Raw genomic sequence first — 19,728 nt, 5'->3', positions numbered from 1 at the left:
GAATAACGTTAGTCGGCGCCGGGACGGTCGAACGTTCCCAGTCCGAATAACGCTAGTCGGCTCCGGGACGGTCGAACGTTCCCGGTCTGAATAACGTTAGTCGGCGCCGGGATGGTCGAACGATGCCAGTCTGAATAGCGTCAGTCGGCGCCGGGATGGTCGAACGTTCCCAGTCTGAATAACGTTGGGCGGCGCCGGGACGGTCGGACGTTCCCACTCTGAACAACGCTAGTCGGCGCCGGGACGCGTCGAACGTTCCCAGTCTGAATAACGTTAGTCGGCGCCGGGACGATTGAACGTTGCCAGTCTGAACAACGTTAATCGGCGCCGGGATGGTCGAACGTTCCCAGTCTGAATAACGTTAATCGGCGCCGGGACGGTCGAACGTTCCCAGTCTGAATAACGTTAGTCGGCGCCGGGACGGTCGAACGTTCCCAGTCCGAATAACGCTAGTCGGCTCCGGGACGGTCGAACGTTCCCGGTCTGAATAACGTTAGTCGGCGCCGGGATGGTCGAACGATGCCAGTCTGAATAGCGTCAGTCGGCGCCGGGATGGTCGAACGTTCCCAGTCTGAATAACGTTGGGCGGCGCCGGGACGGTCGGACGTTCCCACTCTGAACAACGCTAGTCGGCGCCGGGACGCGTCGAACGTTCCCAGTCTGAATAACGTTAGTCGGCGCCGGGGCGCGTCGAAAGTTCCCAGTCTGAATAACGCCAAACGACGACCGGAGGAACTGCTGGCCGAAGATTGGGTTAGATGATAGTGCCACTGGGGAGGGTAGCATCCCGGAAAATGTCCCGTCTTCCCGTCTGCATCGATACCTCGCCACTGATGCTCCACGAAATCGCCTGACGGCTGTTGCGACACCAGGCGGCAGCACCGTACTCAATGCAGCCGCAGGGGAAGAATTGCGAATCCACCAGTGCATGGTTAGCTCGGGATTTTTTTTTAGCGCAAACGAATTTCCGTCGTCCTCTGAAAGCGTATTGTCCACGGAACCATCATCGGCTCTCCGTGCTGCTGTGTGTCTCGGAGTGACGCGCGCTCGAGTCGAGGGAACTCAGGAGTGTATCCGCACGCCTGGCGTTACGGGCTGTTATTCGCCGGCGCGTCACGTCCATTGGGCGGACGCCGCGGTTTCATGTCGCGAGGCTGACCTTTACCACCGCCGTGCTGGCGCCGGCGTTACATACTGGCACGATCCGGCGCGGACCGCTCAGCTGTTTGTCCGGACGGCCGCCAGGTGGCAGGTCGACGGCGTTGGTGCCCCTGGCGGTGTCGGCACCGGAGGTACGGGGCCTCAGGTCCAGGCGCCGGCGCGGGGACACTGAGCTCACTGCGCCATCATGCCGGCTGGTTGTTTGGGCTAGGGGTGCAGCGACTGCACGGTCTTGCAGCGTCCGTAACAAATTATTTATCGAACTCTTCAGCAGTTTAAAAGCTGCCTACCACCAGTATGAACTCCTTAGGAAGGTGTATATGAAGGGCAGAACTTTGTGTGCGATGCAAATTTTAAGATATGTCCGATGTGTAGTGAGTTGTCACACAGTAAATCGGAGAGCGCCAGAGACGGCGCAGCCCGGTCAACGTACCTCAGGCGTTTGACGCTTGGTATGTGTCAGCATACGAGCGCATGTTCCATTGTCAGCATGGCGTTAACAGTGGCGACACCGAGATAGTTCGTCGCAGCACGGAAGTTAATGTTTGGCATAAGCATGGCCAATCCGCAAGCGGCACAAGATGACTTTCTCCCGTCTAGACTTTCGATAGGATGACTATCATTTCTGGATACCAGAGTCAAGGCTTTTCAGTTTGCCGGCACCCGTCGCATCCCATGTGCTCCACCATTCTCCGCGCACAAGAAGCAGAGATGGCCGAGTATAGGTCTGTAGCGGGAATTAGGAACGCCCTTCAACTGGAGCGAAGAGAAACGCGCTGTGCGGCAGCGGCAGCCAGCTCATTTCCCGTAATGCCGATGTAACTCGGAATCTAGCACAGTGCCTTAGTCTTCCCAGCCCGGTACAGAGTCGAGACAATCTATACCATGCGAAGTAAGGAAAGGACTAAACCACCTGGGGAGTTCAGATTCCCCGCGGCCGTGTCTCCGTCAGACGCCTGTGCTGATCGGCATCCTCTCACTGCACGGCGTCATCGGTCTCCCCGCCCGACACATGCCGGCGGTCTCGCCGGGCGGCAGAGGTTCGGGGCTGCCAACCACGGCCCGCTTCCCGCACCTCACTCGACGGCCGCGACGCAGACACGGGCTGCCTTAGGTGATGTATTTTCGATATTGCCGACATGTCATAACTTACCAGTCTGATCACTTCGTCTGGGATCCTTTGCGTTAAACCTGGCGCAATCAGAAACGAGGATCTAATGCCGGATAGCTTCGTTGTCATCGCATCGCGTGACCGTATCGCGGATACATGTCACCAGTTGTACGGGCGGCCCGGCGCGCGCGCGCGGGGGCGGCGCCGGCGTGGAGGTGGTGCCCGACGCCGCCGGCCCAGAGCGGCCCGACTCGGGCCGCGCGCGCGGCCGGTGGGCACGGCGGCCGCGTCCGATGCGGGTCTATCACAGTGGAGGACAACAATGTGGGGGCGGCAGCTGCCAATATGAACGATGAGACCACATCACACCGGCACGACATTCACAGGCACACGGCGACGGATGGTGGCGGTCTGGGGAGCGGAGCGCCAGCTGGCGCAGTCGGGACGCGGCCCCGACCGCCAGCGGGCGCGGCCGGCTGCCGGGCCCAGACATGCCCTCCTCCAGCTCGCGTTAGTCACGTCCACACGCACACAGAACTGGCGCTGGACTCGAGAAAACGCGCGAGTGCGAGAGAACCAGAGATGGCAGGGATTTTCCCGGCCACGATTTCACATTGACCTCGGAAAGGACACCCCATAACTACCATGTGAAACTCAGGCAGGCTGTCAACAGAACCCTGCAGGCCAGATAATACCCTTAAGAGGCTAGTTCGCAGGGAATTCCTAACAACACGGTCTCTCGAAGTCGTCCAAACGGCAGAGCGCGGATGGCTGTCACACGAGCAGCCGGGATGGCTGTCACAGAGGTTCAGCTAAGGGTCAACCAGCCCGGTTGTGGCGCCAGTCAGAGGTGGGTTGTACAGCAGCAACGCCTATTGGGCATGAAGCCGCAGGCCAGGACGGGATTCAACGTGAGAAAACCAATGTACGCACGGAAGTTTCTGACAGATCTGGGATGACGTGGAACATTCCAGGAGGATCACAAGAAAAGCAACTGCACGGCAGGGCGCTGAAAGAAACAAACTGGGCACGTGACGCCAGCCGAATCCAGTGCCCACAGAGGGCAGCACAGTCCCACCAATCGTTCATCACTGGAACATGTCTGACATTCGTGACACGCACACCGGCTCGCGCGCGCGTGTGCGGCGACTGGGAGGGGGTCGGGGAACAGTAATGCCCGCGGGAGGGTAGGGGAGACGGGAACCGCGCGCCGCGCCGCCCTCACACCGCGTCGCGCCGCTGCAGCACGCGGTCCAGCCGCTCGATGACCGCGTGCCGCGACATGCCCAGCAGCGGGTTGGCCGGCTCGGCGCGTGCCGCCTCCTGGTTGACGGTGAACAGCTTGCTCTCCATGAGCTGCAGCTGGTTGACCTTGGTCTCGAGGCTGCCGCCGGGCGCGTGCGGGGGCGGCGGCCGGCGCTCGTCGACGGCCGGCTCGGCCAGCTGCGGCACCACCTGGTCGTCGCCGCCCGTGTCGCGCGGCGCCAGGTACAGGCTGTGCATGAGGCGCAGCAGGTTGTTGTGCCGGCCGAAGTAGCGCTCCGTCACCTGGTCGGCCGTGATGCGCTGCCGCGGGTCGAGCAGCAGCAGGCGCCGGATCAGCATCGTCGTCGGCTCGGACACACGACCGTCGCTGAAACGGCGGCCCATCGTTAGCAGGGACGGCGCGCCACGCTCAGGGCTACACCAACGGCAGGCCCACGCTGGCACGGTGGAGCGGCTCCACCACACCAGCAGGGCACCAACACCATACCCGCATCGAAAGGGTAACACGACATCCAGCATCACCACACCAACGCCAGTTCCCTCGCCCGCAGGGTGGCGTGGCGCCATGCATACGGGCACACTGTCATCAACACCACATCAGTAGGACGACTGAACGACACACAAATGGAGCAATGCCAGCGGAGAACGTGAGCCGTAACAGTAACTGCGCTATCCGGTGACAACGTTACTGCACATTGTCACGGCAGGCATTGCAGGGCATGGCGGCTCAGAAACGTACGCCATATGTCGCAAAATCAAAATTATCATTACAAACCAGGCAGCAAATTGCTCGTACTTTTCCGGCGAAACTAGCGTCAATTATTCTAAGATGGGGCATTAGCATTTTCTATATGCTAATGCCGTCAGTGGCGGCATTTTTCCTTGAGTTTAGTGTCACTCCCCATCATAACTGACCAGCACAACAGACCTATCACCGAAAATAACATTTAAGGATTGTTGGTCGATGAAGTAAAGGTCAGCGATGGCACTTGTCACACTAAACCGCTCCATAAAACCAAATAATTTCGTCATTTTCCAAACACCCACACTGTATAGACTACAGGTGTATTCCAACTGGAGCAGCATGCTTGGAGCAGGTCGCAAGTTTGAGCCGACTAGGGTTCCCTGGCGGTCTCGGTTCTCTACACCGTATGAACAGCTCGAGGGGCAGGTGGCGGCCATGACAGCCGCCCTCAACACTGCCCAGTGTCACTGGCGCACGCCGTGTACCTCTGGGGCGGGGGCGGAGGTGGGGGGTGGCCAATGCGTGTCGAGGGCGCCCCTCACGCAGAGCGAGGGACGGGGAGGGGAGGGGGAGCGCGCGGGCTTCATAAAGCAGGTCCCATTCGGAGCGCCGCCCATGAGTGGCTGGAGCCAGCTGATCCGGTGGCCGCGTGACCGCTTTGATAACAAACCATCCGGACGACGGGATGGGGGTGACCTTGGCCCCAATTCTGGTAGAACCCGTTCGGCCAAGGCTCGGCCCCCGGCCGCCGTCGCCGCCGCCGCCGCATCAGCATGACATCTGACCAACAGCGCCAGCATTGCCGGCGGTGGCTATTCCGCGCGACCCGCGAGACGGTGCCAGCAAGCCCGATAATCGGTGTCAGAGCGCCGGCAGGCGGTGCGACTGGCCGGTGACGTCATAGCGCGCCCCAGCGGGCCACCGGCCGCGCAGGGCGAGCCGGAGCCGGCTCGCCGGGCCGCGGACCACGGCGGAGGATCGACCGAGCCGGCCGGCCGGCAAACAGCGACAAAGCCCCGACAAGTCCGGCCCGCCCTCCGTCTTTCTCCCAGTCCTGCTCCTCCCTCTCTTCTCTCGCCCCACGCCTGAAGACCCGCCGCCCCAGCCAGACCGTAGCAGACGGGCGGCGTCTCGAGCCGCTGACCCCACCGGGCGGCGCGAACCTTCGAGGGCGTTAGCGCCGCTCCGGGCGGCGGACGTGCCCGTCTACCGTCCCAGCGTCGGCCGGTCGCCGCCGCCCAGCTGGATTTCACCGGTTCGCCCGGGCCGCGCGTGCTCTCGCCGGCCGGCCCGGTCGCCGCCGCCGCCGGCCGGACGTGGCTCACGTCCGGCCCCGACCCACTGACCGGCGACCGCCGCGGAACGCGCGCCCACCGGCGCACAGACACGGGATGGAGCGAGTGGCGCGGGGCGCTGGCTCGGGTGCGTGACGGACGCCGCTGGTGCACTTACTCAGGGATGACATAGTCGGCAGCCTTGATCTTGCGGAACAGCTCCTGCGGCACGGCGTCGTAGAAGGGGAACTGGCCGTACAGCATCGTGTAGAGCACAACGCCCAGCGCCCACATGTCCGACGGCTTGCCTGTGAAAGAGCGAGTGGTCACGAACGATGTCACACTTCCACGAAACTCCACAGCACCGTGCGGAATGTTAAAGCTAGCGCTGGTTCAATAGCCGGCCGCCGAGTTCACGCAGACCGCCAAAAGCTGCCCATGGAGCGCCAAAAGCGGAGGTGATCGAGTCCAATGTCACCAGCCGTACCCTTGTTACAACAGGGTCCTCCTCACGTCCTCGACAGGTCCCCTCACACACTCCCGGCGTAATGGGAGGATGAAAGCGCTGAACGGTACGTGACACCCACTCACGTGCAGTATTAACCTCCCATATGGCCAGTGTTAAAGATCGCGTCGCTAACAAATGGCAACTTCAACGATTCGCACGTGCAATTATACGCTTTGTTTACGGAAGACACCACAATGCCACAACTATAAATGATCCTTAAATCGAATCTACTTCGTCATGTGCCGCCCGCCAGTTTGCGACATTCTGTCGCAGCGCGCGTCACGATGAACACATGAACGCAGGGATCGCCGTCAGAGCCTGTGACATCTGTCACCGCTGACATGACCTGGTGACTGACGCGACATATGAGTTTCCATGGTGGGCCTCGACCGGGCTGGCCGCGCGGCCCGCCGTCACGCTTCGCCGTACCACACAAAGTAGGCCCCGGGCAAAATTCAGGTGCGTCAAACTGGATGCGGATACAAAGCAATGAGTGCATATTCTATCATTTTTGCATACAGCTGAGAAAGTACAGCTCTAAGAAAAACAAGCGGTCTGCGTGAGGCACGCGCCATTATTTCCAGACGCCGCGAAATCTATGCGGGCAGCATACCGTTTAAAATAATGCAGCCGCTCGGCGTGGATATGCACACACGACTGACGCGCGACACACAGCGTGAGCACAGCGCGCGCGCACACGACACACAGCGTGGGCGGCGAGTGCTACACTACAGCGAAACCACTTGGCCTCTCCTGGCCACAGAGTCAGTCGCATAAGTATGGCCAACGCGCAGCCTAGAGAGAACCTCCGCTTTTTGTCGATACCTGTGGGATGCCAAGTCCCCCCTCCCCCCCCCCCCCCCCAGCCGGGGTGGCAACTGGTCTTTACTCATGGAGCATGGGGATTATTACCGATCATCACATTCCGACTATGCTGCCACCTTGTCGGCGTTTTGAAGTTCCGACAGATCGGTAAACGTCCCAAGTATGGCGTGGGAGCGAACGTGTGCAAAGAACCAGCGTTGCCTTCCCCCTCTCTAAGACATCTGGCAGCTTGATTCTCTAAACACCAATCCGACATGGCTTGAAGTCCCAACAGGAAGTGATTCTGTCAGCCGCACTGTCAACTGATAATTACACGTTACATCATCCTGCACAAGGAACATCCCTGGTAAAACACCTTCCCAGCTAAAAGGCTGCTGACTGTTGACATGAGGCGTGAATCCCGATTTCCAGCGGCATAAGTTCGGATGTAACATCTGACGCGTTAGCAAGCAAAGTGATGGAACGAGTGGCAGCGCGCTCGCCGATGCGCTCAGTCACCACTCAGTCATCTGTTTTTACATCATCCGTATATGTGAACACGTGCCCACGGCGAAAAGCTCATCCTCTGGTCCAGAGCTCCGGAGCGGAAGGCGTCCGTTGAGCATTTTTGTAATAAATGTGTCGCTCTGGGACCTGGCAGCAGAGAAACGATTCAGACTGACAGGGCGTCGTGGCTGAATACATCGGAGCTAGTGACCGCCATTTAATAAGAACCAGGCGGAAAGAGAGCAGCGAACAACTGGATGAAGCTCCACTGCACCCATTGCGACCGGGACAAGTTATTTCCAAACAGCGGATGGTGTTGCCTAGGATCTCCGATAATGACAGACATGAAGCATGAGGATGAAATCGACAAGCCCGTTGCGACAAAACCGGGCGTATGAAACACATAAGAAACTTCAACAAAAACATTAAAAAGCCTACGGATTTTGAAATGGAATCCATGCCTAGAACCACGGACGTGCCAGCTTTCGGCCGACGTCTTTCACATCAGCTGTACATTCCGAACGAGTCTGACAAACCGTGACAAATCAACGATGGGTCGTTTTGGCTGATTGGTCAGCAGGACGGCTGCCAGGCATCGCGCTCTAACGGAAGCTATACGTGAGAGAAATAACTCCAAACATCCCATCTCGACGCGACTCATTACCGCCAGCCCGACGGTCCGCTTTCCACACCTCCGGTGAGGGCTGGGCCGAGCCGGGGCCGCGCGGCGCAGCTCCGCCGCGGGCGGCACGTGTCCGGCCGCCGCCCCGTGCGAAGCTGGGCGGATCACGCCCGGTCAGCAGGTCCCGGAACCGCGGCGACAGCAGGACGGCGGCCGACCATCCCGCCCGGGCCGACCACCGCCGCCACCGCCGCCGCCGCCCGGACCGGTCGAGAAGCTCGCCACCGTCCTGCGGCGCCGCGAAGGCCGGCCGCGGGCGCGCCGTCGCCGGCTGCTGCCACCACACCCGCCGCCTTTGTTCGCCGGCCGCCGGATCCGGGCGCTGCGATGCACGCCGCCGCCATCGGCGCGCGGCGTGGCGCAACACACGGGAAGTGAGACAGCGGCGCGCCTCCCACGCGGCGGGTGTGTCACGGCACGGCGCGAGCGCGCGATATCGCCCGGCCGTCCATGGTCGGCACCCCCGGCCAGCGGCGGCCAGGCGGCACGTTAGCGGCGGTACGGCCCGCCAGTGCCGGCCGGATGGTCGCCAGACAAGGCGGACGCTGTCGATGGCAATGCGTGGCTCAGCGGCGGTGGACACGGGCGAGCTACGCAACCGCTGGGGAAGCCCGTGTGATCAGACGGGGGCAGACGCGGGCTATCGTCGCCCTCCGATGACGTGGACGCACCCTCGTCATCGCCGCTGACCGGTGATGTTGATACGCCCTTGTCATCGCCGCTGACCGGCGACAAGGAGCTGTGCATTCCTGCGTGACATCGATGGCTGTCCGGGTCCGGCTAGCCGCCCGGCGGATGGAGGAGCCGTCGTCGGTGACCCGGTGCGGGTCGCGGCCAGCTGGGGGCAACATCATGACAGCCGCCTGACCACCTAGCGCACGGCGGAGTGCCGGGCAGCGAGATGCGTCCACCCTGCGCTCCCAGGCGCCCATACCCGGGGCCGCAGCAAACGTCAGCAGCTCGGATACAGTGTGCGCTGTGTGTATCCGCGGATAATGTAGCGTTCGAGGACGTTTCGAGCTACGAAACTCCATATGAAGGGAAATTCTTCCCTGCCCGTGTTACAACTGCCATAACCTAGCGACGACCCAAACTGGCTTCACAGAATACCTCGCCAGCCCTGCACGCGTTCCCATGTTGGCTCAACGCCGCTGTCGTCGAAGCCAGTTAAAAGCAAGGACACTAGCGCCTCACGGACCTGGTAATCAATGAACGCTGTTATCTTTTCAACTTGCACCTGTTTGGACCGGACAAAACGACTACCGAACATCATGAAAGGGACCTGACATACGCAGGTGCAAAATGCAAAACATTCGCAACGAGCCTTGCGTAACATTCGCGCAAGCCTACGAAAGCGATTTGAAGAATAAGTAAAAGGCAATAGCGCAACCCCGGCGCCATATGGGGAAATGTGCGGAGCCTGCACGCAATGAGCTGATATTTCACAATAATATGCCCAACTCTACGCTACCAGCGCTTGACAACATGTCGCTAACGCATGCCTAGTTTGCAACAAATTAACCTGCGCCCGCCCGGGGATCTGAGACATCCGTGCCCGACCGGGAGGAAAGCTGACTCCCACAGTCCCCCCCCCGCGGGACCTGAAACATGCGTGCCCGACCGGGAGGATAGTTGACTCCCACAGCCCCCATCCGTCACCCCCCCCCCCCCCCGGGGGTCTGAGACATCAGTGCTCGACCGGGAGGAAAGCTGACTTCTACAGCGCCCATCCGCCACCCCCCTCCCCCTCCCCGAATCTCGAACTTCCAGACGTCGTGCGAAAAAAAACAGATACCGTTGAAACAGTCCCGTCAAATCACGAAGAATGCGCGCAATCGGTTTTGCCTTAGTTCAAATGTGCGGTCACCAGAGCTCCCGAAACGAAAAACACCTCGTTAAATATACGCGCTCGCGGTTGCGTCAGATGCGGGGATGACACGGATAACAGGCCGGATGAAGTTGCCGGTCGCCTTGGTTTCCTCCGTCGACTGAGCCGCTGGAGCACAGGCGAAAGGCCGCGGCGGGTGCGTCGCCGGCGGCCGCCGCGGCCACGGCCGGCCATCACGTCCCGCCGGCGCGGCGCCGACATGTTTCGACAGCTCGCACACGGACGGTCACGAAATACGGCCGCTTACAGAACCGCGCGCATCGCCGTTTCCAAACGTCGCTGACAGTCGTTTGACTTTCGACAGGGCCGCCGCCAGTAACGACACGGCCAGAGAAATCGCACCTCGATCGGCCGGCACGCCGCCGCCGCGGTCGACGACCGAGGGCGGCCCGCCGGCCTGGGACGGATGGTCACGCGGACACGCGGGCCGGACGCACACAACTGCAGACAGACATACAGCACGCACGGAGCCCGGCGGCGCGCGGCGCGCGGTCGGCGGCGGCGGCGACGGTGGCGCGCGGTCCCTCCGTGCCCAGTTGCGTCAGCAGGTGCCCCGTCAGACCATTACGGGTGGCTCTGTTTATCGGCCGATTGCACCACCCGCGCCCACCGCCGCATCCAGGGCACGCACTCGCAAAAACCCGCACCGCGGGCGTCGCTGGAGCCGGCGCACACGGTGCGCGCGCGCGCACGGAGACTGCATTAGCTGCACTCCCAGCCGGCGTTGCACAACCGTTTGAAGCAGGTTGCGAAGCCTTGAGGCCGCGGTGGAACGGGCCTGAGCCGACGGCGGCGGGTCGCATCCGGCGGCGTGCTGCACTGTCCCCGAGACTCGCCTTCACGGCCGAGGTGTGAAGGGTCGGACCGCCACTCACGCCGAGCCCCGATCCAACGGGCCGAAATTACTTCACGCTAACGAAACCAGAGACGTTTCACAATGCACTATGCAAACGATTGGTGAAATATCGTTTCATCACAGGCACTGACGCCCATGAAATTAGGTTCGCGAACGTCTGCAGAAAGCGTGCATGCCGCCCCCAGCTGACGGGAACGATGAAAGGCTGAGACTCAAATGCGCCCGACGACCAAGAGGCATCGAATGGAGTGGCACGCATGACCTCCCAATGCGAAGGACAGGGGCAGTGTCAAGGACAGTGGGAAGGACAGTGTCAGGTTGCGAACTACCCGTGACGGCCTGAGTCATGCCTGACACACCGGTCATGCCTGACACACCAGGGCTCAGCCGAGCCATCGGATACCACGTCCCTGGGAACGAGGTGGGCGGCGCGCCACGTGATCTGCCACCCGCTGGTGTAGGGCGCACACTCGACACCACCGCAGCGCTCCACGAGCCTGTCCTGTCGCCGCACCTCGCACCTCCGTGGGCACGGCACGTCCCATCCTGTCCCGACACGGCACACCTCCAGCCGCTGTCGGCGTTCCCTACCCACCCCGGCGCCTCACACCAGCAGCCACGCCCAGCCCGCGCCCGCACCTCCAGCGGCGGCAGGCGCGCCTGCCCGGCCTCGGCAGTCCACACCTCCGGCGGCTGGTCGGCCACCTCCGGCTCCGGTCGGAGCCCGTCGCCGCCGCCGCCCGACGCCAATTAGCGCGAAGGTCAGCGCGGGCTCGGCGGCGCGGCTGAGGTCACGGGGCCGTGTAACCGGCGCCGTGACCCGACCGGCCGCCCGTCACCGCCAATGTCAATGTCGGTCGGCCGACACGCGCCCGCTGCAATCGCGCGCTCCCACACGAGAAAAACGGGTTTCATCATGCGTTTCGATACTACAATGGCTGCGGTGTGGCAACGGCTGGCTGACCCGTTAGCCGAAGTCGGCGGGCCACGTGTAATATGGGGGGCCGCCGGCCCGGCTGGCAGGGCGACAGGGTCGAGGGAGCGCGCGCTAAACGGCGGGGGAGAACGCCACAGTTGCGAGAGCACTCAATACTGTCGGAAAGAGGTGCGTGGATATGGTATCTGGTTGGTGGAGCTGACGAAAAGTAGAGCGCGCACCTCCGGTGGCCTATTGCACGACGTTGGTCACAGGTGTCATGACCAGAGGCACGTTCTTTATAGGCCAACGCTATGCCAGGGTAGACACCCTTGACGTCACAGAAGGCAACGTCAAATATTCAACAGTAAACGGACTTCAGTCGTTCGTACATGACACAGCGATTTGTGACGTCATAGGCAACTACCAACACTCGCTAATGACGAACAGACACCAGTGCTGCGTCACTAATACTCTCTAGATTACCGGGTGGCAACTGGACCGCTGTCTCGCTACGTAATGCGCTGGAACAAGCCTGAAGTATGCGGCTGAGGTACGCCTGGAGCTGGTTACCAGCTGGCGGCGGGGCCTGAGGAGGGAGCGCGCGGTACCAAGACGGGTGACTGCGGACAGCCGCCACGCATCGGCTTCGGGTCGCTCGACGCCGGCGCCCGGCGCGCCGCCTCGACGCGCCGCACACCTCCGCTGACGGACATCGCCCGTGGAGGCCAGTGGACTGGAAACGACGCCGCTCGCTCGTCTCCAGCGAGCCGCTTCTCGAAACGTCGCCTCAAATAGCCAGCACCATTCGCGGCGTGGCATGAGTCAATTGGATGAGAATAGCCGCGGCGCGGCCCGCCGGGCGATCCGCCGGCGCCCCGCCGGCCAGCAGCCGGCTGAGAGGGGGGTGAGGGAGGGGTAGCTGGTGCAACTGGTTCTGGCGTTGCGTCATGGGCGGCCGGGACCAGCCTGCCGGCGGACCCTGACACACACGTGATGAGCAGCGCGCCTGACCTTGTATCAGCCTTGAGCGGGCGGCGGCGGCGGCGGCCGGCGCGCCAGGCCGGGCCGGCGCGGCACGGGTGCACGACCTGCCGCCGCGTGCCGCGCCCGGGCACGCAGCTCGGCCCAGCACGTCACGTCCCACCTGCAGCCGCCGCCGCCGTCAACGCGCGCCGCTGACGCGCGCCCCGCCCGACCCTGTCGGCAGGGCGCAGTGCGCCCGCGCGACCCGGGCCCGGCCGCCCGCCAATGTTTTGTAACCGGACTGCGCAACCGAATCGGGCCGGCCCGCTGCAGCCGCTGGGAGTGTCCCCTACTGCGGCCCTGCGCAACGGCCGGCGCCGATTACAGCACCGGCGCAGGGCGCCGAACGCGTGGACGGGGCGGACCCGCGGCGGGGCGGAGCAACGTGCCGGCGGACGGCGGACGGACAGCGGAGTTCGCGAACGGCGCTGCAGACGGACGTGGGGCCACTGGTCGGAGGGCCGGGGCGAGCCGATACTGGGCCACCACATTCTGTTAGCAGGCTTTCGTGCGTGGCGTGGAGGAAGAAATGCTGGGTTACATTATGACGTCGAAAGCTTAACAGTGCGTTGTGAGATATTCTGGTGCAAGACTACATAAGTCATTTCAATTGTGGAAACGGTTCACTCAGGCGTCAAGTGAGCATCATTTCGATCGTGGCTCACAGAATATTGTTCACGGAACATTCGACTCTTACGTGATGTTCTGAAACCCACAACGTTCACATTTCGATAATGTAAGCATGCAACAACGCAATGTCACCGTCCAAACGTCATTCGCTTGTCTCTAAGTGAATCCATGCGGTCACAATATACCCCAGCAAGCCACGTGAACGTTTTTGAAACCAAGAGAGCGGGCTCTATTGCGTAGACCGAACAGAGCGAGCGTTGCACAACAAGGTCAACAAGACCTTGGAGTCCCGCGAGGGACAACGTGAACGCGATACAATTCAACCAATCAGGCGCCTTCTTCAGCGTGGGACGTGCGAGATGACAACAGATGAACATTGGTATGAGGCATGTGATACATGTGCAATGATACAGAGCAACCACACATAAGTGGGTCCTCTCAATGCGACAAAATGTTCCGTTTTCATGGGGGCAGGCAGGGATGTACCGCTAACGTGGCGTACACGCCCTGGTTTACGAATTTGGAAACTGGCGACGTAAGCGTTTGGCCTGCCGTAGTCATTTTGGTCGATGAACCCGATGAAGTAAAATTGGTTTGTGATGTTAGACGCTGACCAAAGGACTGCAATACAATTGGCTGATGCTGCTCAATGGTTTACCATACACCCTGTGAGGTTTTCGTGACACCAGCTATCTCAGTCTACGTCAGAGTGGCATGTATTCGGCGGTTCCTTAAGGCGACATGAGACTACAGGCCACTTCCCATTCGCCTGTACTTTGCAGCTGGTTTTCACCTGTATCTGCTCCGGTTGTTGGGATCTGACCTCAATCCGTGAAAATACTCATGCCCGGTGTATCCATGGTGTGTTGACGCGCACGGTCCGCGCCGCGCGGCCACGCACGTTTCTGCCAATACGACTGTCGTTTTCTGCAGTAACACAGCGTCCTTGGGTTGTCAAATTGTAGACCTGCTTTCGACCCATATCGCGTTATTCGCGTTAAATTTTGATCTCTTTGCAATCCCGCCAGAAAACGACGCATAAAAAATAGCTGTAATGTACTTGATTCTGGACAATGGCAGCACAAGGTTTAAAGAACCGCGCCACGTATTTACGGCGCACTGCACGGATCCCCGCCAGTGGCTGTCACCATCTGTCTGTGACTGGCGCTACAGCCGGGACCGACCGGGCTGTCCATGTTAACAGCCGTGCCATATTTCGAGTCAGGCTCGCTCGGCCCGCGGCTCTGCTCCAAACCAGAGGCGTATCGCGGAGTGGAACGGCAGGCGCTAGCCGCCACCGACCGGCCGGTTTACTCACATTTGAAGGAGCCCAATGACCGGCGAGGACAACGGAGAAACCTGAGTCAGGTCCTCTGGATCGCCCAACGCAGCGGAAAACACTGAGCTGGTAACAACCATGATGAAACAGGAGGCGCAAAAGGATTCCATACAGGCTTGCAGCCTCGGAACAACGCACGAACGGGACACTTAAACCCCGGGGCCGAGTATATGAACCTCGCAAAGAAGTCGCGACAATAGCCATAGCAAATCGGCTTATCCTACTCTAGGACAACGGACAGTCTGGCATTGGGCAAATACTGGTTGCGATGGACGGTGACTGTGCATCTTGCGTTTCACCACCGGCAATGACAACAGCGGCCGCACCACTGCCACCCGCATGACTTTGCACAACTGGCGCCCGTAAAAACTGCCCACCCCGGCGGCTAGCTTCGCGTCGCCCGTGTAATCCCCGCCACTGGCTTTCCCGGATGCACCAGTGCGGGGTCATGCCGCACGGTCGCAGGTCGCGAGTGCGCGCGTGCCGGTGCCGGTCCGGCCCGGTCACGAGTCTATTCTGGGCGCGGGGCGTCACGCCCGTGCACGGGCCTCGCCCCCGCATTCCACGCGCGCACCTGGCCGCTCCGCTGATCCGGTCCTTACATGGCCTCCACAACGGCCTCTCCTCACATACGAAGCTACTGAAAGCCGGCCGGCCGCATGCCGGCTTTCCCAGGGCGCCCTTGTGAGCAGCTGAGTGCAAAGTTCGGTCGGGTACCAGCTGGGCGCGTGCCTGCTCACCGACGGGTGACCTTGTGGGCAGCTGCATTCAACACCGGGAACCCGCGACCTGTTACTGCATATCCTCGCGCAGAGATGCGCTCGAACCTCGTCTTTTAGCTGAATGCCGAGCCTTTCCACGCGTCACAAACCAGAGCGCGCACCACGCGCGTACACCACACATTTTGGGCGGCCGTAGGAGATACGTCTCGGAGGCGCCGTCTTAACGTGCTCCTTTGCCAGCATCAACAACGTTGTGAGATATCGGCGCTAAGTGACCACCCAGCCGAAGTGCCCCAAAGCCCCCTTGCTACTACGAAGGTATGAGATGTTTACCTCCAGTATCACCCACCACCCCCACCGATCCTGCAAACAGTCGCCCCGTCGGTATGTCTACCAAGATCAGCGCTCCTCCACGGGTAACCTTCCCTCGACTCACTGCGTTTTCGCGCTCCAACAGTAGCGTAAGGGGGACGGGGGGGGGAGGGAAGGCGTGCGGACTCGTCCGATATGGTGCAACCGGAGGCCAATCATCACCGCGAGCGCGGGCGCGGTCTGACGCAACACTCGGATGGAGGGCAAGGGGGACCACGGTGGGACACGGAGCACGTACAGCGGCCGGCACCTGCCTTCGGCGACCGATCATTCCCGATCGCGGCCGTCGGGGCGTTCGATAACAGACGCCGACGTGCAGCGGTGATTCGCGGCCGTTCGGATCAGCTTACGGGTGCGGCAAACTGCGCAGACCGGCGACTACGCCGGGACGCGGGTGCAGTCCGGACGCCGGCCGACGCCAAACAATGCAGCTGCCCGGCGCGGCACGGCGCCACCCGGGCGCACTCGTCACAGCCGGACCACCTCCGGCGTTACGTCACGCGTCCTGCAGTCGGGACCGGGCGGCCGCGGCGTCACGTCCGCCACCACGCGAGCTGGACACCACCGGTTCGCCCCGGAGCCACGCGGAGGTCCGCAGCCGAAGCCGGAGCGCCGCACCTCCGGCCAGCACGTCGGTGGGCGGGACCGACACCGGCGGCCACGGCCGGCGACTCGCACCTCCGCAGAGGGAGTCGGCACTCACCTAGATAGGGCTTTCCGCTGAGCACGTCCGGGCTGATGTACGCCGGCGAGCCGCGTTGGTCCTTCAGCAGGTCGTCCTCGTTCAGCAGGTGCTTGCCCAGACAAAAGTTGGTCAGCACTACCTTCTTGGTGCGCCGGTTGAGCACGATGTTGCCCAGCTTGAGGTCGCGGTGGACCACGTTATTCTTATGCAGCATGGCCACTACCCGCACCACGTGGCTGAAGACGAGCAGCGCCTCCTGCTCGGCCAGCCGCTTCTGGCGGATGACGTAGTGCTGCAGGTTGATGTGCTCGCTGGGTGAGAAGTCGTGCGGCGTGAGGCAGTCGAGCACGAGCGCCACGCGCTGCACGGCGCGGCCCGAGTAGACGGTGCCGCGGCTCGTGTCCACCTCCTCCAGGGCGATGTCCTGCGGCGCACGGCCACGGTCACAGCGGAGCCGGACGCGGCGCGGCATACACGCACACAGCACCAGTCGGCCGGCCAGCTGGCTAACACACCAAGCAGATGGTGGGCAAGTATACCCACATAAAACTTTATCTATGAACAGTGAGGGTGGCCCTGGCAAATCAGTCCATGCTGGAAATTATAGGAAACACTATTAACATTGATAATTGGAGCTACCAACACTATTAACTGACGACTGAAGCTACCAAAACTATTAAATGACAATTGAAGCTGACCATTCACATAAAATATGGAAAACAACACATAACACTGAAAAGTTGCAGCACCTTGTAAAGTCCATGATGCTGAATCACCCCCTGCTGGCCTCGCAACAGTGAGAGAAGCGAGTATTCCGTATGCAAAAGCATCTTGCCTTGCCGGTCGTCCTGTGTCTCCTCACTAGGAGGCTTCAAGCTTAATATCTAAGTGGAAAAAATCACAGATGGTTATGCAATGAAATGGGGAGGAGATGAATGCAGCAGACTTTTCCCAGCATCACAGCCAAGGAAGCAAACCTGGATAATGTTTCAGCAATTTTGCTGCATGAGATGACAGAAGACTGCACCTAACATTACTTAAGGAAATGTCGGGTAATACAGTAAGGTTCATATCATTTTTAATTAACCCGCTTGTTTGTAAAAATGTTTCAAATAGAACAATACATTTCTTACATAGCACAAGAGGAGAAATTCTTTTCAAGATCACAATGCATTCACATTCACAACCAGCAAAAAACTTTTTCAAAATAATGTACAGTGAAGAACATATTTTCACACAGTACAGGATAAAAATTGCTGGAAAGCATACCTTGACAGTGAAGAACTTGTCTGTTTTTTCTTGCCTTGCCAAGCACTGAACAATACTTTTGACAGGAGAATTTCCCAAAACTGGTCCCAGGATGAAAGGTCCAACTTTCTTCACTCGAACCAGGTCTACTGGCGTTCCAGCAGGAGGATCTGAAGGAGAAAAACACTGATATCCACAGAAATTTTCAACAAGACTATTATAAACTGCAGCACAGCTGCAATGCGGCAGGGTGCAAATAACCATTGCAGTTGGTGTGGCCTTAAAACCCAATCACTAGCTGATGAGGAGCAGCATTCAACACAACACAATACATTGTCTTGACAAGCTCCACGTCTATTCTACAAAGACATCCAACAGAGCAATATACATCAGGAATGGTGAGGAATATTACCACAATGGTCTATCTAGCAAATAGCAATGCACAATTTTACTGGTCTACCATATGCACATCATCTTACATGATACATCCTTTTCTTTCAAAGAGCCTAAAGCTTCAGATATCCGTATCTTCTTTGGGTTGACAACAGGAACAACTTGTGAGCAGCAGCAGCTAGATGATCTTTTTCTAGACCGGAAACTCATCTCAGCACTGAAAATGCAGTGTCAATGCATTAAAGACACAACCCTGATGCACTATAAATGCACACTGTGATACATGCAACATTTATGTACCTGATTTGTGGCAAGTTGTTAAAGTAAACAGCCAGCTAGAAACAAGGTGTATGCCAAAATAACATCTCTGCTGCATGTCACTTGTCATTAGATAATGGATGCAGCAGACCATAAAACAAGCCAGCAAAAATATCAAGATTGAAGTGATAGCTTGCCTCAGTTGAGCCAAGTCATATTCTACGCCATGATAATTTTTGTTGAAAAAAGTTATTTATGCATGGAGCCATCCTAGTTTTTCAGAGCCAAAGTTAATTCCTACTTGTCATTTGAAAGCTAAACAACAAGGTTACACTTTCAGCTGTTTTCAATGGCCTTAATGACTCTTTATTATGCCTGAGAGGCACATCATAGAACAGCTAAATCTTTAGAAATCAACCTGAAACACCTTCATATCTTCATTGATGCTATCATGCCAGGTGTGGCCCAGATGCATAACAACATATGAACAGCATGAGTTGCAAATGGCAGTTTCACACAGTCATTCAAGATTGTAGTGAAAATGTCACTGTATGACATAACTGGCGCCACCGACACTTTCTTTGTAACATAACTGTTAAAAAGTTACGTTCCTCAAATTCGGGTATGTGGCTATACATGCGCACACTGCACGTAATATCCTTAATTAAACCTTGACACCCCTTGCCTCCCCTCAGAACATGAGCATGTTACACCTGATCAGCGTGACAGCTACACCGCGCGATATATATCAATGCACATATGTATCTACTACTGCAGAGGCATACTGTTCTTACCTGCGCGAGGCCAGACAGGGGGAGATCTCTGGGCACTTCAGGCAGTTTTACTGCTCACACACTGCCCTCACTCACGCGCACAGAATTTCCGAAAAATGGCTACCTTATGGCAGAAGCCAAGAGGTAGACTAACAACGCCCCGCCATGATGATGAGGAAAGGCTGGGACCACTGGGGCCGCGACGCAATATTGTGCCAGCGACACCGAGCCAGCGGAGCCCCAGGGTCATCCGAGGTGACGCAAACGTGACGCAAACCACAGTGAGTCGGACAAGGCATGGTCGTTCAAGGAATAACAAAAAGCTGACTCGTTGACACTCTTGATGACGCCATTAATAGTTATAAGCCAATGTATGGTTTGTGGTCTGATTAGTCTTTGTTTAGTCATAACCTTGACAAAAAAATCGTTATTGTATCCTAAGTTATGAGTAAAAAAGAGATTCATTGTAAAAATGCATCCATTAAATACTATGACGTCATTTGTGCTTTCAGTACTGCGACTTTTGAGTGTGCACATGCCTTAGCCAAAAGTGATTCCGATAAA

The 19,728-nt window shown here is 59.0% G+C and overlaps 1 protein-coding gene across 1 annotated transcript; it reads right to left on the bottom strand.

The window, feature by feature from the left end:
* Positions 1 to 5,716: 5,716 nt before the first annotated feature.
* On the bottom strand, positions 5,717 to 19,410 carry LOC119100720 (serine/threonine-protein kinase 40). Its single transcript, XM_037223809.1, has 6 exons — positions 19,186 to 19,410; positions 18,220 to 18,350; positions 17,762 to 17,910; positions 17,242 to 17,376; positions 16,511 to 16,916; positions 5,717 to 5,865 (listed from the first exon to the last, which is right to left on the bottom strand). The coding sequence occupies exons 2-6, from the start codon at positions 18,341 to 18,343 to the stop codon at positions 5,732 to 5,734; spliced, it is 948 nt and encodes a 315-aa protein (XP_037079704.1). The 5' UTR covers positions 18,344 to 18,350; positions 19,186 to 19,410; the 3' UTR covers positions 5,717 to 5,731.
* Between the last annotated feature and the right edge of the window lie 318 nt (positions 19,411 to 19,728).

Source organism: Pollicipes pollicipes, unplaced genomic scaffold (assembly GCF_011947565.3).
Source record: "Pollicipes pollicipes isolate AB1234 unplaced genomic scaffold, Ppol_2.1 Scaffold_4881;HRSCAF=5763_pilon_pilon_pilon, whole genome shotgun sequence".
Taxonomy (NCBI): Eukaryota; Metazoa; Arthropoda; class Thecostraca; order Pollicipedomorpha; family Pollicipedidae; genus Pollicipes; species Pollicipes pollicipes.
The sequence above is the reverse complement of the archived record's forward strand: the minus strand, read 5'-3'. Positions and strand labels throughout refer to the sequence as shown.

Bases quoted from the DNA above. Each gene is read 5' to 3' on its own strand.
- LOC119100720 (XM_037223809.1), bottom strand. From the start codon at position 18,343: ATGAGTTTCCGGTCTAGAAAAAGATCATCTAGCTGCTGCTGCTCACAA. The intron at 17,911-18,219 runs GTAAGATGATGT...TTTCTCCTTCAG, and splicing joins GAAAGAAAAGGATGTATCAT to ATCCTCCTGCTGGAACGCCA. The intron at 17,377-17,761 runs GTATGCTTTCCA...TTTTCCACTTAG, and splicing joins ACAAGTTCTTCACTGTCAAG to ATATTAAGCTTGAAGCCTCC.